At 38.8% G+C, this 14,860-nt stretch overlaps 2 protein-coding genes across 3 annotated transcripts in view; one reads left to right on the top strand and one right to left on the bottom strand.

Moving 5' to 3' along the window:
- SLC25A6 (solute carrier family 25 member 6) overlaps positions 1-4,792 on the top strand; it is an 8,768-nt gene extending 3,976 nt beyond the window's left edge. The window contains exons 3-5 of the mRNA XM_031058366.1: positions 703-1,251; positions 1,943-2,083; positions 2,491-4,792. Of these exons, the coding sequence (XP_030914226.1) occupies positions 703-1,251; positions 1,943-2,083; positions 2,491-2,648 (848 nt within the window). The 3' untranslated portion in view covers positions 2,649-4,792. The remainder of the gene's footprint in view (positions 1-702; positions 1,252-1,942; positions 2,084-2,490) is intronic.
- A 949-nt stretch (positions 4,793-5,741) lies between these two features.
- LOC102034569 (granulocyte-macrophage colony-stimulating factor receptor subunit alpha-like) overlaps positions 5,742-14,860 on the bottom strand; it is a 10,887-nt gene continuing 1,768 nt past the window's right edge. Inside the window, exons 4-11 of one of the 2 annotated variants that reach the window (XM_031058363.1) lie at positions 13,908-14,037; positions 13,645-13,820; positions 12,661-12,800; positions 10,956-10,988; positions 9,925-10,054; positions 9,239-9,332; positions 8,515-8,596; positions 5,742-5,804 (exon numbers count right to left, since the gene is read on the bottom strand). In XM_031058363.1, coding sequence (XP_030914223.1) covers positions 5,742-5,804; positions 8,515-8,596; positions 9,239-9,332; positions 9,925-10,054; positions 10,956-10,988; positions 12,661-12,800; positions 13,645-13,820; positions 13,908-14,037 — 848 coding nt within the window. Of the gene's footprint in view, positions 5,805-8,514; positions 8,597-9,238; positions 9,333-9,924; positions 10,055-10,955; positions 10,989-12,660; positions 12,801-13,644; positions 13,821-13,907; positions 14,038-14,860 lie in introns of those variants that run through there. The other variant, XR_004081901.1, reaches the window with a different exon arrangement.

A 14,860-nucleotide genomic window follows, 5' to 3' on the forward strand; every position in this document is an offset into this window, starting at 1 on the left:
ACCCGGCGGCGCCCCAGGGTGACTCGAGTGACCTTCTCACAGGCCCCGGCTCTGGCCGCGGGGCTGGCAGCTCCTCACTAGCCCCCAGCCCCTGTCCCTCTGGCTGGCACCTCTGTCGCCTAACGCGGCTCTTTCCACGCGGTTCCCACCACAGGCCTGTCTTTGTCAGTAAAGGCTCGCACCTCTACGTGTGGCTGCTGTATTTGTCGTGATGTATTTGTCTTGTACTTGCCCTTGTATCTCACAGAATCAGTTTGGTAAAGACCTCAGGGAGATCATGAAGCCCAACCTAATGCCACGTAGTCTAATTTTAAGCAGACTGTGGCACTAAGTGCCACGTCCAGTGTTAAACACCTCCACGGGTGGTTGCTTCACCAGTCCCTAGGCAGTCCATTCCGAAGTCTAATCACTTTTTGTCTGAAGAAATTCCTCCCCTAGTTCCCCCTAAACCTTCCTTGGCACAGCTTGAGGCTGTGTTCTCTCGTCCTGTCACTAGTTGCCTGGGAGAAGAGGGTGGCCCCCACCTTGCTGCAGTCTCCTTTCAGGAAGTTGTAGAGGAATTGCTCGCAGTTTTCTATTCTTGTTTTGCAAATTTTTTTGATTTCTGAGAAAGCTTGGAAGCAATTTTAAAGTCTTTTTCTTTATAACACCAACAATGGCCACTCAGAATTAACAACTTTGTTTTATAGGAGAAGCAGGTTTAAGCCCAGCTGCACCATAGACCTGTCAGGGCAAGTGATCAGTATCTGTGTTTTTATTTGCAGGTGCAACATGCGAGTAAACAGATTGCTGCTGATAAGCAGTACAAGGGCATCATCGATTGTGTAGTGCGTATTCCAAAGGAACAAGGAGTGCTGTCCTTCTGGCGAGGAAACCTGGCAAATGTCATCAGATACTTCCCAACTCAAGCTCTTAATTTTGCCTTCAAGGATAAGTATAAGCAGGTGTTTTTGGGAGGTGTAGACAAGCACACTCAGTTCTGGAGGTATTTTGCTGGTAACCTGGCATCTGGTGGTGCAGCTGGAGCCACTTCCCTCTGCTTTGTCTACCCCTTGGATTTTGCAAGAACCCGTTTGGCTGCTGATGTTGGAAAAGCTGGTGCAGACAGAGAATTCTCTGGTCTCGGGGACTGTCTAGTCAAAATCACCAAGTCTGATGGTGTGCGTGGCTTGTACCAAGGGTTCAATGTCTCTGTCCAAGGCATCATCATCTATAGAGCTGCCTACTTTGGAATCTATGATACAGCAAAAGGTAATACTCCAGAGGGAACCTGAAAAGCCTGTTTTTAGTATTGTATTGTCTGATTTTGGATATGTGAAGGTGAAGGGGGATATGAGTACCACATCTGTGACACTGCTGTATACAAGGGAAAACTTGTGTTAATGGCAGCAGCCTGGCTGCAAGTACTGGTTTTGTACTTCAAGCAGTTGCTCCTAAGGCCAGGAGCATATGTTTGTGACCAGACACTATTAGAATAATTTCTTTTTTGTTCAGTGCGTACTAAAGTTACACTGGACCAGTCCAAGTGTGTTTAGCTGAATGGGATTGAACAGTGGTTTTGCAAAGTAATTTTTAAACTTGACATTTGGGGAAATAAGCCATTGATGCTAGTTCGTAATGCATTGTTATCCACCGGGATAGTGACTTAATTTAGTGATGTTTCTTTACTAAAAGCCTAGTGAATAGTCAAGTCTTCTCATGCCAATCTAAAAAGACTGCTTGTGCTTGAATTGTAACCTGCTGTGATTACTGAGAAGAAAGTCTTCCAAATATGGCTTCAGGATGTTTAGAGTTTGTGAAGTGTCTTGCTGCAATTTTATTTGGAGTATGGCTCTACAGTGTTCCATACTAGTTCATCTAGTAAAATAGCTGTCATGCAGGGAGTGAACCAGAGGAGGATATGCAAGATGAAAAGCTAATTGCTGTTTTTGTTTTACTGCAGGCATGCTCCCAGATCCCAGAAATACTCACATTGTTATCAGCTGGATGATTGCCCAGACAGTGACTGCTGTGGCTGGCGTGGTCTCGTATCCTTTCGATACAGTGCGGCGTCGGATGATGATGCAGTCAGGACGCAAAGGAGGTAGGCTGCAAATCCACAGAGCTGTCAATGCTGTGTGAAACAGCATTAACAAGATGGAGTTGGTTTTTTACTAGTAGCCATCCTGAGTTACAGTTCATTGTTCCATAAATCTGGTTTATTATATTGTACTCCAATGAGGAAATGCAGTAAGGCTCAACCTGAGATTATCAGGATTTATGCTAAGGATTTTTCATTATGGAACATGAAATGAAAAAAATGGACTGCCCGTTTGCATTGTTAAACAAAGATATTAAAAAGGAGGCGTAATAGTTTTAGTAAGTATTGTGTTGCATTTTTCAGTTGTGGTTTGGGACATCACAAAGCAGTTTATTGAAACACAGGGCAGATGTTAAAATTACCTGAGATGAAATAGGAATTAAGAATAACTCTTTGCTCTTTTCCTGCAGCTGATATCATGTACTCTGGAACAATTGACTGCTGGCGGAAGATTGCAAGGGATGAAGGAGGAAAGGCCTTCTTCAAGGGTGCATGGTCTAATGTTCTCAGAGGCATGGGGGGTGCTTTCGTGCTTGTGCTGTACGATGAATTCAAGAAAGTAATTTAAACAGCCTAAATAGAATTGGAAATCAAGTTGAGCAGATCATGTAGAATAACTACCATTATGGACCATTGACCTTCAAGAAATTCCTGTGAGTCTTATTTATCGGAGCCAGATGATACTTGTAGATGGGGCTAGAAACTGACATAGAGGGCTGATCCACTTCTCTGTAACACGCATAAAAACACTGAATCTGGCAATTCAGTGTGACAGCTTTTCTTTACAGCAGTAAGGAATGAGTGGCGTTGGTTCTGGGTCCAAAGTTGTTAGGTCCAATTTAGGCAGAAAAACTATCATTTGTCTGTGGATCAGTCTTCAGTTTCAAGTCCTATCTTATAGGACCATAAAATTGTATTTGAAAGCATTTGCTAACAAATCATGTTTTTTTCCACTTGTACTGAAGCACTATGTACCATTTTGCACAGCTGAACATCTAGCAACTTTGTTCTTAAATTGGGGCATTCTGCTGTAAAACAATAAACATACTTACTCGGTCTGTGTTGAAATTATTACATAAAAGCTTTGGAAAAGCCTCTTGTATTTCAAAACTTGTTTCAGATAATCGGTCCTCTGATACTTTTACACAAATGAGCTTTTTAAAAAAATAATTAAATGTGAGATCTTTTGAGAGGAGAGGTGGGCAAGCATGGGTTATACTAATAGAAACCACTCCCATTCTTTGTGCCTGATAGTGTATGATGGGCTGCTGCAAGTGGCTTTTTGCATGATTCTTAGAAATTGATTTACAACTTCTGTGATTTAAAATTATGGGGGTTCAGTTGTAGTGCTAGGAAAACCCAGAGTACCAAGGGCTGTTAAAATAATGCTTTTGCCCTTGGTAAAACAGCCTAAAATTAATAATTATTTTTGTCAAATCAGTATGGAAAGCATCATGGCATTCATGCAAAAACCCAGGAACCCAGTAAATGCCTTCAACTTCTGAGTCACCTATGTATTGTATTGTTGCTGCTGGTTGGAAATGTTGATAGTGCCATTCAGCCTCTGTTCGGCCTCATCTGCAGCAGTGGTCAGTAGCTCTGTGGAAGGTTGATTTTAATCTGAAATGAGTTGCAGTCTAATAGTTGAAGTTGAAGGGTTGTGGGGGAGGGAATATGTGTGCTTCTATGTAGCTGTAAAATAATAGATCAAACTAGGTCAGCCTTCAGTATTAACTGATGTTTAGGGATGGTCAGAAGACCAGATTGAGTCATTTCTCATAACTGCTCTTTGAGATAATGTAATATCTATGTGCTGTTCTTCATATGTATATAATCTTCTGTACTTTGTAATCTGCAAAGACATCCTAGAGGGACCAGTAGAGGAAAAAGAGGTGTTAATCTTCGTGTTTTAAGAGCTCCCTGTATTTTGAGAAAGGAAAAGTGTCACTGTATGACTCATTGAAGGCTGACTGAGCTGTCTTGACTTCTTCTGTGTGCCTTCTAAGATTGCTATTCAAGATGAAGTATTTAAATTACCTGCTTGGGCTTGGCTTTGGCTGGTTATTACCTTCCTCCTGAGTGTACTTTACCTTTTTCCTTTCACTGTTGCACAAGCACTGCTTTCAACATCTGTATGTGAATGTAAGGACATTACACAGCTACTTTGTACACAGGCTACTGGCAAACTTCATGTAGCTACTGCAAGTGGTTCTTACATCCTGTGTGGCAGTAGCAGCTCTCTCTCGTGCAGGCAGGTCATTTGGTGTTAACCCTGCCAGTCAGTTCTCTGGGGGAGCAGGGGAAGACATTTTGTCTAAAAACATTAATCAGGTTTCTGTATCAGTGCCTTGCAAGGGTAGAGATAATGATGGGATACCTCCCTGTGAGAGAAACCAAATGCAGTGGTTACTTCAGCAGCCCCTGACAGGGAAGGACTTTTACACCCAATCTCTCCTTCAGAACAAGGTTTAACCAAAACAAATAGGAAAAGAAACAAATCCTCCCAAATTTGCCCTAAATCAGGATGCAGAATTTAAGTTGAACTACAATTTCCCTATGCTGTACATTCAATATGAACTAATTTGTGGTGTTCAGGCTTGGTTTTTTTTTCTTTTTAATATATGGCTTCCCTTAGTCATGCAGCAGCAATTTCCAGTGTGTGGCGCAGTTTAGGGATGTAAGAGGCAAACAATAAATGAGACTTTTAAAAAAGATTTGTTCTCTGTCTTATTGAAGCACTGAAATCTGTTCATTTTGAATAGTATAAACAGGAAAACATCCAGTGTTTGTAAAAGAAAATACTGGTATCTAAAGCCTATATTATTTTTAAAAGGCATTGGAAATAGCATTTGCACTCTTTGAAGGGAGAAACTAAAATACATTTGTGGAGAATTTTTACATTTAAGATCTAGCTATTAAATACTAGATTTTATTTCATTTCTCACAACTGTTAGATTTTTTTGAATGCTTTCAGTGCTATTTGTGTTACTTAAGTACATACTAGAACTGCACAGGATCACAGTGTTGCAGAGGTCTATTTACAATTGAAATACTGAGCTTGTGAATTGCCTGACTGAGACCAGTATTAATAATAATATTTGACAAGTACAATTTTATTTTCTGTTCTTGTCTTGCATAAAGTTAATTGCACATCCTGGGATAGCTTGGTGGTACTGGTTGGAAGATCAAAGCAAATTTAAACACGTTCTAAACAGCTGGTTTGTGTGTTAGAAAATAACGGCATATAAAAATTACAGTAAAATTGCTGTGGCATTATCCAGCAAGTGTCAGCCTACAGGAAATCATTATAATGAGAGGCAAGAAGCTTCATAGCAATGACGACAAGAAGTAACAGCTTCATTCTGGTTAAGAGGGCTTGTCTCAGATTGTGAAGAACCTCTTAGCAAGGTTCAAGCACTTCAAAGTAGGTACTTGCAGAAAAGCTTAGTTGCCAGGTATTGTGGGTTTGAACAAAGGGAAAAGAACAAATTTCACTGATTTTTCTCCCTTTTTTTCATCTGCTCCATTTAAGTGGATTTGAAGGGGACAAACAGTTTTATAGGTGATTATATTCTTTTATAGGCTGGTTTGAAGTACTTGTCAGCAGGATCCATAATTTTCTTTCCTGTTGGGGGATCGGATGTGTTTTTGGAAAGTTGGATCATTCTTCAATTGTAGTTATTTTCTCAGTATGACTTTTTGTTGTTAGATTTACATATTCTGTCTAAAGGAAAAGAAAATTTTGTATCGTGCAGTAAGCTACAAGTTGGTATCATTCTGAACATTAGTTTCAGCAGTACCAAAGGCATCCCGTCTTGGTCTTTTAATGGTTAATAAATGATTGCAAGGCAGGAGAAAACAGTTTTAAGGACAGTTAAGGAATGTTTCAATATGTCTGAGCAGTACTAGCTGTCAGCAGGAGGAAGAACAGAAGCTGGTTTAGACACTGGACATCCTTAGGTGAGGCAATAGAAGGAATTTATTCAGTCAGTATTGGCTGAATTTTCCATATGTAGGCATTGGCTAGGCATGCAGATAAAATATTTTGGTTGCTATCACACATTTTTACATTGACTAACCTAGAGTTCTAGGAGAGAGCCTGCTGCTAGGTAAGATTATAGTACTCATAGAGGACTTGGAGTTTAAAGTTTTGAGGGAAGATAAATTAAAAAAAATGGGAGAGATAGTACTGATGGGGAAAACAGATTAAAAAAGCAAGCTTGCTGTTGTATTGAGGGTATGTTGTGGAACATCAAACCAGGGTGTTCTGGAAACTTCTTTTCTAGGAAAGCTGAAGAATGGGTAAAGAACTGCAGGGCTTTGTGGTCATGGTGTTTACTCTTCTCCAAGGAAAATGCACAAAGAGTGTATCTTGCAAGTTCTTGGAATATGTTTAACTCCAACAAGAGGCAAGAAAACTCGGTAATGGTGAGAAAAGCATATGGGGAGATTGACTACAAAGTCATTGGTCTGTAGTAAGATGAGTAAAATACAATGGATTAGAGGAGTGCAAGTTGTCTGATGCACTGAATGATTTTATGGGTAGGATCTTAAAGCAAATAAAATTGGCAGTTCTTTAATTTGAGTGTTTTAAGGATGCAGTGCAGAAAGAGGTTTTTTTAATCATGAGCTTTTCCAGCTATCTCAGAAAAAGTTTTGTAATAGGAGAAAAGAATTAGAAAATGTGAAAGGTTGTTGAGTAAATAGAGGGAAAATGAGGAAATGCAGAATTTAAAAAGGTCTGATTAGCAAAGGATATTGCAGGTTTCAAAACAGCTCAAAAATCCATTAGCACTAAATGTCAGGGAGAGTGTTTGGTATTCAGTGGAGGAGAGCTTTTGAAAATGTACTTTTTGTACTGTGTTATTTTAATAACTTTAAAGAATTACTAAATTCGATCAGCGTTAAAGGTACTGCATTTGGAGAGAAGAAGTAAAATAAAATTAGGTTTTGAGAGTAGAACAAACAGTTTAAACATGTCAGAATTATATGAATTACCTTCACAGCGGTGGTTGGCAAGTGTGAGGTAATGTGAGGGCTTCACTTAACTCTGGCAGCTGCTGCTGCGTTGTTCCCTGCATGGATGTGCCTGTGCTACAGATTGCAGACTTCATCCACAAAGGCCTCTGGGTTGTAGTGGAGTGATTTGAGTGTGCTTGGTAGTGTCTATGCACAGGAATTTGGAAGTTCAGGAAAAACAAGCAATCAGTATGCAATTTTCCAAAAACTGCTTGTTACTTTCCTAGCTATTATTATTTAATGTGATGGACTGTGGACTGCTGCTGCTCTGTAGCCTTAGCTCTGGCTGCCTGGTAGGAAGTGAGAAACCAGGTATTTATGACTTAAGGTGTATGAGGAAACCTATGTAAGTCACACTCCTACCTACTTTCTGTGAAAGCCAAAGGCAGTAGGACCAAACACAAATTAATCAGGACAGCAAGCTGGTATAGAGTTACCAAAACTGGAGAGTTTTAGTAGTCAGGGATTTGGGGATTCTTTGTAAACGATTGAAGGAAAATATATGTCTCACTTTTGGAATCCTCATTGGAATGCATGGTGTTGCCCACTGAATTTTAGGTAGTTAATGACTAACCTGATTTACTGACTTCGAGTATGTCTTTGCTTTAGCCAGCTGAGGGAAAGCATCCCCTACTATGCAGTCACCATACAAACCACTGCTCAAATGGATGGATTGGAGAAGCATGAATGGTTTGAAGCCTGGTTGTCATGATGTGTGCAGATAGACAGAATATTACTTGCTGTTGACAGTGTGCAAGTGTGTAAGATATTGTAGATAGCAAAGGAATAAGGGTAAAAAATAATGGATTTTAGGTGCATTAAACCAAGCTATTAAAAAGGCTTTTTAAAAGTAAGGATAAATAAACACGCAGAATAGGCTGCACAGGGATGCTACAGTGTACTGGTCAATAAAATTTGATTTAAAATCCTGAAATTGCAAATCCTTTGTTGAAGCAAGAGGAAGTTTAACTGTTAAGTCTTCCAGCCTTATTGATTTGTAATAAGTGCAACAGGATTTTTACATGGGTATAGGTCAGGCTTATGAAATACATATTTACATTATATTAGGACCATTGGTGTTTGAAAATGCTAGTGGAAAATGCATCCTCACTTTGGGTCTTTTTAAAGTATGAACAGCAACCTTGCAAAGCTGGTACACACAGAAATTACAGTAAATTTACACTCAGTGAAAGTGTAAATTCTGGTCTTAAAATATGTCTGCAAATACCTCCAGGACAATCTTTTGTTTCATTGTTGGCATAGAGCATTTCAGGTTTCAAAGCAGAATAGGTTGCATGACAGGAATTAATTTTGGACCAAATGTTAACATTTCTTTTTATAAGTCAGTTCTTCTAGTCTTTGGCCTGTTGTGCTTTATAGTTAACAAATTTGACTGAATTGAGAAGAAATCATACCTGGATATCTTCATCAGCTAATGCACTGAATTTGTCTCTTGGTTGTGGTATGGGAGGAAATAGGTTCTTGAAACTGCAGTACCTTTGGGTAGAAAATGGGATTGTGGAGAAATTGAAAATACTGCTAATATAATTTACACAAACATTTTGTGGTGTAACTTAAGGACATTTTTTACTTTCAAGATTGAATATCTATTGCTCTACAAATTAAATGAGAAATAAAATATTTTCAGTTGGGTAACTGGTGGGTAACTATTATTACACTTAGCATTTGGGTGATTAAAATTAATTTTGTGATTAAAATCACAGTAAATAAGTTATTAATAAATTACTTTGAATAAATCATGTGACATAACTTTCACCCCTGAGTGAGAAGTTTTCTCAAAATAAGAGTATGTTAATTTGGATTCCTTTTTGTCTGGTACTGTATATAGGCAATGACTTCAAAGCAACCTGGATGTTTAATGCTTAAAAATAAGAACAAAAAAGCTTTTGTAGGATCTGGTAGAATCAATCACTTAATAACTTCAACGTCCTTTCCTCCTTTTCCACTTAGTTATTTTGCATGCCAAAGGGCCATCCATAGCAATCCTGGTGATAATAGTTCATGACATTGATAATCAGATTATTTAAATTTGCAGGTAGGGAAGTAGGAGGTTGTAGGAACATGTTTCATATAGATAATACTCTGTCAGTAGTGTCTAGAGAAAAAAGGTTGATTTACCTTTTGAAAAGACAATACAGGAGAAGTGTAATTGAGATTGTTCCAAGTGCAATCAGAAATAAAATCACAAAAATAAAGTAATCTTTCCCTTGACCTGAAACAGACAAGAGAGAGAAATATTTTAGCATGGTAAAAAGCTGCCTTTGTGACTGTATGATGTAAGGAATGTGAATTTCACTACATTTTTTGAATGTTCTAAAGGACTTCAACTTGACTTCATTGTCCAGTTTTGTCAAAAAATGCAGAGGGACTTGATACATTTTAATTATTTTCAAATATTTAGAATTTAGAGAATTTTTAATTCTGGAAAAAGAGAAGAATAAACAGACTTACAGAACAATTAATAGAGCAAAATTAGTGAAAAGAAAGATGCAGAAGGAAGGGGATGATATTCATGTAAAAACTTAAGATAACAGAGAGGCAGCCTCATCACAGCAGACCAAAGACAAGAGTGGGTCTGTCTCAGTCTATTTCTGTAGCCCTGGCATGTGAGTAGCTGCTGCCTTCACAGTCCCAGCTAATCAAAGGCTCTGCTGCCAGAGTATTGGAGCTACTCCTCCATGTTAATAAAATCCACCCAGTTCCTTCCATGTAATTGGGTAAAACTTAAGATTTTATTCATTCTGTGATGTGAGGAATAAAGGGAAGCAAACAAAATAATACTGGAAAAAAAATCATAGTCTTACCAAACTCAATGGGTTCACTCCATTCCCCCCAGTTTGAGTTTACAAGACAGTTTTTCCCACGTGCTCTGATTTTCAGAGTGTATCTTTTTTTCTCATTGTAATTTTGGAATTCATATCTGTCACTCCTTACCTAAAAGGAAAGTGATCAGACTCTGCATTTCACCTCATAGGCAAATATTAACAAAGTTTGTGGGTAAATTTTCTGGTACAGTTTCTAAAAATAAGTAATTTGTATGATTTTTTTTTAGGTATGTACTATCTTGCCAGCAAATCTATCTGGTTTTTGAAGGTTAAATTTTTTTTTAAATTTATTTTGTCTTTGATTTCTTTTGTTGTGCTTTATGGACACATTTTGGGGTTTTTTTTGTGTCCTTGTTTGTGGACCCTAAAGAAATCTGAAAGACACAAAGCAGAAATTGGAGAAGTAAACTGTGTACTGTAAACTCCCCTTGCAAACTTCATGGGGGTTAAAAAAGTGTGGATGATGTCGGTCATTGCTAAAAAGATTTAATGTTCTTGAGACAATACAATAACAGATAGGTTATATTTGACCTCATGATACTTTATTCAAAGTCTGGAATCTGTCAAGTCCTTCCAAGGCTTAGAAGACCACTCATTTGTTGAGGGAAGACTGACAGTATTTATTAAATTCCCCAGGTTTTGAAGATTATTGTGCTCCCTTTGTCTACCTGTCCTGAGCTATCAGTGATATTATTCCAATGAGATAGAATATTTCAGGTTTTTAGTAAGCAAAATGTCTCATCTGTCAGGAACAAAATCTATTTGTGCAATGGATGGAATGTATGAAGTTTTGTGAACTGCATGGAAAATTTTGCCTGCTCCATCCAAATGGATATATTCAGTTTACATTTAAAGATATCACAGGAACATATTTTTCTGAATTCTCATTGCTATATTGATACACAACCTGTTCTATAAGTTCTATAAGTTCTATAAGTGTATTTTCTGTAATGGTATTTATATGCCTAAGTAGGCAAAAGCACAAATTTGTATGTGACAAGAATACTTACACGAGGAAGCTTTTTCTCTTCTGTGGGCTCATCCTGCAAAACAAAGACAAATCTTCATTTTTATTATTTTTTATCAATCAAATATTTCTCTAGATTGTTCTCATTTTCTTGCTTTTGAAGATCATAAGTTATTTTAAACTGAAAAATCAATCAGATATTATTCTCCAGTGATGTCCCAGAATAACAGCATTTTATTCAGAGTTCTGTCTTCCTACATTTCCTTTTAGAAAAGGAAGGAAACATTAATTATTTATCAGTAGATGTGAGAAGCTGTATTTACCACTAAGGGTATTTTTATACACACTATGCATTCTCATCCATATCCAAATTACACAAGCAATCACATCATCCTACAAACACAGCAGATCTGGAATCTGTGGTTTCACAATAGTTTGTGAAAATTGACATGAATAGCGAATTTGCCCTCCTTCCAGTCAAAGTCTCTGTTAGACTTATCCGTGCTCAGGGGCTTTCTGTGAAGAGCTGCTTACACATCCTATACAATCAACATTTAATTAAATGGAATCAAACATTGACCTGGATCAAAGAACCTGAAAATTTTGAAGGAAAGGATAGGTTCAAAAATGAGTGAACAAATTCAACAGCAATGATCTCAGAAAGCATTGAAAAGCTGAGGTCCTGGAAACATCTATCACATGTAATATCAGGATAGCCAGCATCATGGAAAAGTCAGAAAGGTATAACTGGAAGGAATGTCTCATTACAGAAAACACCCACAGTGTGTCTTTGACTGTAAAGCAGACTAGCATTCCCCCATCACTCACTGTCAGCTGAGTGCTTTCACCTTAGGACGTGAGGGAAGTCATCAGCCTGTGCTGGGAATGAGCAGGGTGCAAACAAATTGCTTAAACCTTAGGTGTGTAGTGCTGCTTTAGCTGTCTTACCTCTGTTGGTGCCTCCTGGAAGGTGTGAGTTCTAGCTGCCATCTCCATGTCAGTACTGCTGGTACCTTCAGCACCTCAAGATGCTGAGAGGCACCTACTGCTTCACAGCAGGGAGCCCTGATGGGCACTGACCCTAAGGAGATATTCCTGCTCCTGTGCAGAACCTACATTAATGTGTCTCAGTCTAGGAGATGAATTTCCTACCCGAATTTAAAAACCTGCACTGAGCCCCACCCATTCTGATTGTGGCACAGGAAACAAGAGTTAGCATGTATTTCTTTGAAATAAATGTTTTGACATTATTGCTATATTGTGATCTATATATTTATGTAAAATTTCCTAAGCATTTCACACAAGGTCTTTTTGTCAAATTATACCAACCAGCTGGAAAGCAGCATTGCTGCAATTGCTCCTCGTACCAATAGGTACCAAGGTAGATACTATTAATGCATGAAAAATACAAAATCCGGGTAATCCAAACAGCCTGCAAGCTGTTGATCTTGTTTTTAATAAACAAATGAGATTTAAGGATGTGTTCTTCATTGCAGTTGTATATTTATGTTTAACCCTTAGCTGATCTTTCCTGTTATGGTCTTGTGGCTGAGCAGTTGCTACCATGGCAGGCCTCTGAGCTGCAGAAGTTGATGACAGCTGGGATATGAGACCAGGAAAACTGTAGCAGGAGGAAAGTACAGCTTATGAGAGACAAATTAACAAATAAAGAAGTCAGAAATGTACATATTATAGATATGCATGAGCATAGGTACAGTACCAAACACAAACCAAGAAATTGTTTTTACCTTATTTTGTATGCTAATTTCATACTGAAAACACTTTGTGTTTTCCACATGACTTGTAAGGGGTGGATGCCACATAATTATGCAACCCATAGGATCTCTGGTACAATGGGCAGTGACATTTAATGGAGCAGTGAGTATTTCTGGGGAAAAAATGGAATAATTAATATAGGCATGGTCAGTAAACAGCTACAACTCATGCCTTCACAGCAAAATGCATGTGAAGGTGAGGCAGCTGAAGTACAACTGTGGGCTGCTGGGGCTAACTGAAGTTATCTGGTAAAAAGCAGTAAAATACCTAACAAAAACTTGAGAATATATCACTGCCGCTTTTGGACAACTGAAGTAAATGAAGTTCATGTAAAGAAAAGTTATGAAAGATTTTGTGTAATTCACTAGTGCAATCAGCAGAGTGCCATTTTCTTCTACATCTGTTTTCCAACCTCACATTGACAATGCAAGTTTCCATAGGAAAAAGGAAGGAAGTTTTTTTGTTCAAGATATCTGAATTGGAGTGCCTATAATATAGTTGACTCAGTGTGACCTGATTTCTCTTGGGGCTTAAACACCTAATTCACAGAGGTACCCACATATTTAACTAATGCTGTTCTAATTTGGAAGCTGAACCTCACTCTGGTTTTAGGACATGTAGCTCTTGTGGTTCTCAGAGAGGTGTGAGATTAAGGGATGATAAAATAATCCCTTAAGAAACGTGGCCTTGAAAAATCTGACCATTGTGTTTCATTACTTGGAATCCATGACTATGTCCACACCTCTTGTCTCAGCAGTTTTTTCAGGCTGCCTCTGCCTCTGCTTGTTTTAGTCAAGTTTTGGAGCTATATTCTGTCAGGTGTTGAAAGCAAAGACTGCCCTGCAGTGCAGGATCCTGCAACAGCGACAGACTTTGTTTTAATATCCTTTACAAGAAAAATTCCCTACTTCCTTATTTTATAAAACAGTAATAAAGTAAAATGCACAATTACTTACCAATTTTATACAGGTCAATGTACTCATCATAGAACTGGATCAGGGAGTCTTTGCTAGACCCATTCACCAGGAAGTAAGCTTTTTCAATCCCTATGCTCACGTTTTGGAAGATACATCCCACATTTCTGCAATTTTCATCTTTAATGTAAAGCTCACATTCCATCTCTTCTTCATCTCTGCATACAGCAAAGTATTTTAGTTAAACATGGGCACTGTGATGTACTGAGTGAGAATTCACACTTGCCTGTCTCAAGCAGACCTACTTTGAATTCTGCCAGTAGAGAAAATACTGTGTGTCTGCTGGAGCATCCCTTCCTGCCTGCCAAGTGCAGTTCATGAGGAAGATGTTATAAATCACACAGGAGAAGTTTTCAATGGCTGAGCCCTTCATGCCTGCAAATACAGGAATATCCATGGTGAGGAAAAATCATGTGACTCCTCCAAGCTGGAGGATCATGGCACACACTTACTTATGTTAGACACCTGCTGTTATTGCTTGGGTTAGGAGTGACAACTGAGAGAAAACTACTCTCACTCCACTTTAACTGCCTCTGAACTGTGAAACCTTTCAGTGAAGCATTTCACAAGTAAAGGAAGGCACATTGCCTTTTAATATCATCTCCTTTTGCAATTTCACCCAGGAAACTGCTCCTAATGTGTTTACACAGAGGATTTTAAAAGCTGAGACTTTTAAAGTGAGGTTGGACTTCTTCCTGCTCTCCAATCAAGCAGGCTCCTCCTTAGATGTTTCCACCTTCATGTGAGTGACAGTGACTTGTTCTTTTGCTTTTCTGGAGCACATTGAAACAGGAACCTCGTTGCTTTTGGAGGTTCCTCATGGCTGGGCTGTGCAGGCATGGTCAGCCTCTTCCTCTCTTCTTCAACCACTTTTCTGCTTCTTACTATGCTATGTCCTAAATTCAGTAAGAGCATGGAGGCTTCCTGTGCTACTGACTCCATCCCTCTCCAGTGCCCAGTAAAGAGGGCAACCTTATGGAAGAACAGGGGAATCCTCTGGAGAAGCTGCACACTTGAAAGGTAGCGCCAGCAGGGGAGACACACCACAGTTTTGGCTGTTCTGGCTTATATTTTGAGGGTCACCATGAATGTTTCTGCTGGCAAATCTATAGGAAGAGAAGAGCAGCGAGCATTTTCCCTGCTCAGACATGAGAAAGCTGCTAATCCATCACATCTGCCATGTCTGAAATACCCCAGT

The sequence above is a fragment of the Geospiza fortis genome, unplaced genomic scaffold (genome assembly GCF_000277835.1).
Source record: "Geospiza fortis unplaced genomic scaffold, GeoFor_1.0 scaffold366, whole genome shotgun sequence".
NCBI classification, from domain to species: domain Eukaryota; kingdom Metazoa; phylum Chordata; class Aves; order Passeriformes; family Thraupidae; genus Geospiza; species Geospiza fortis.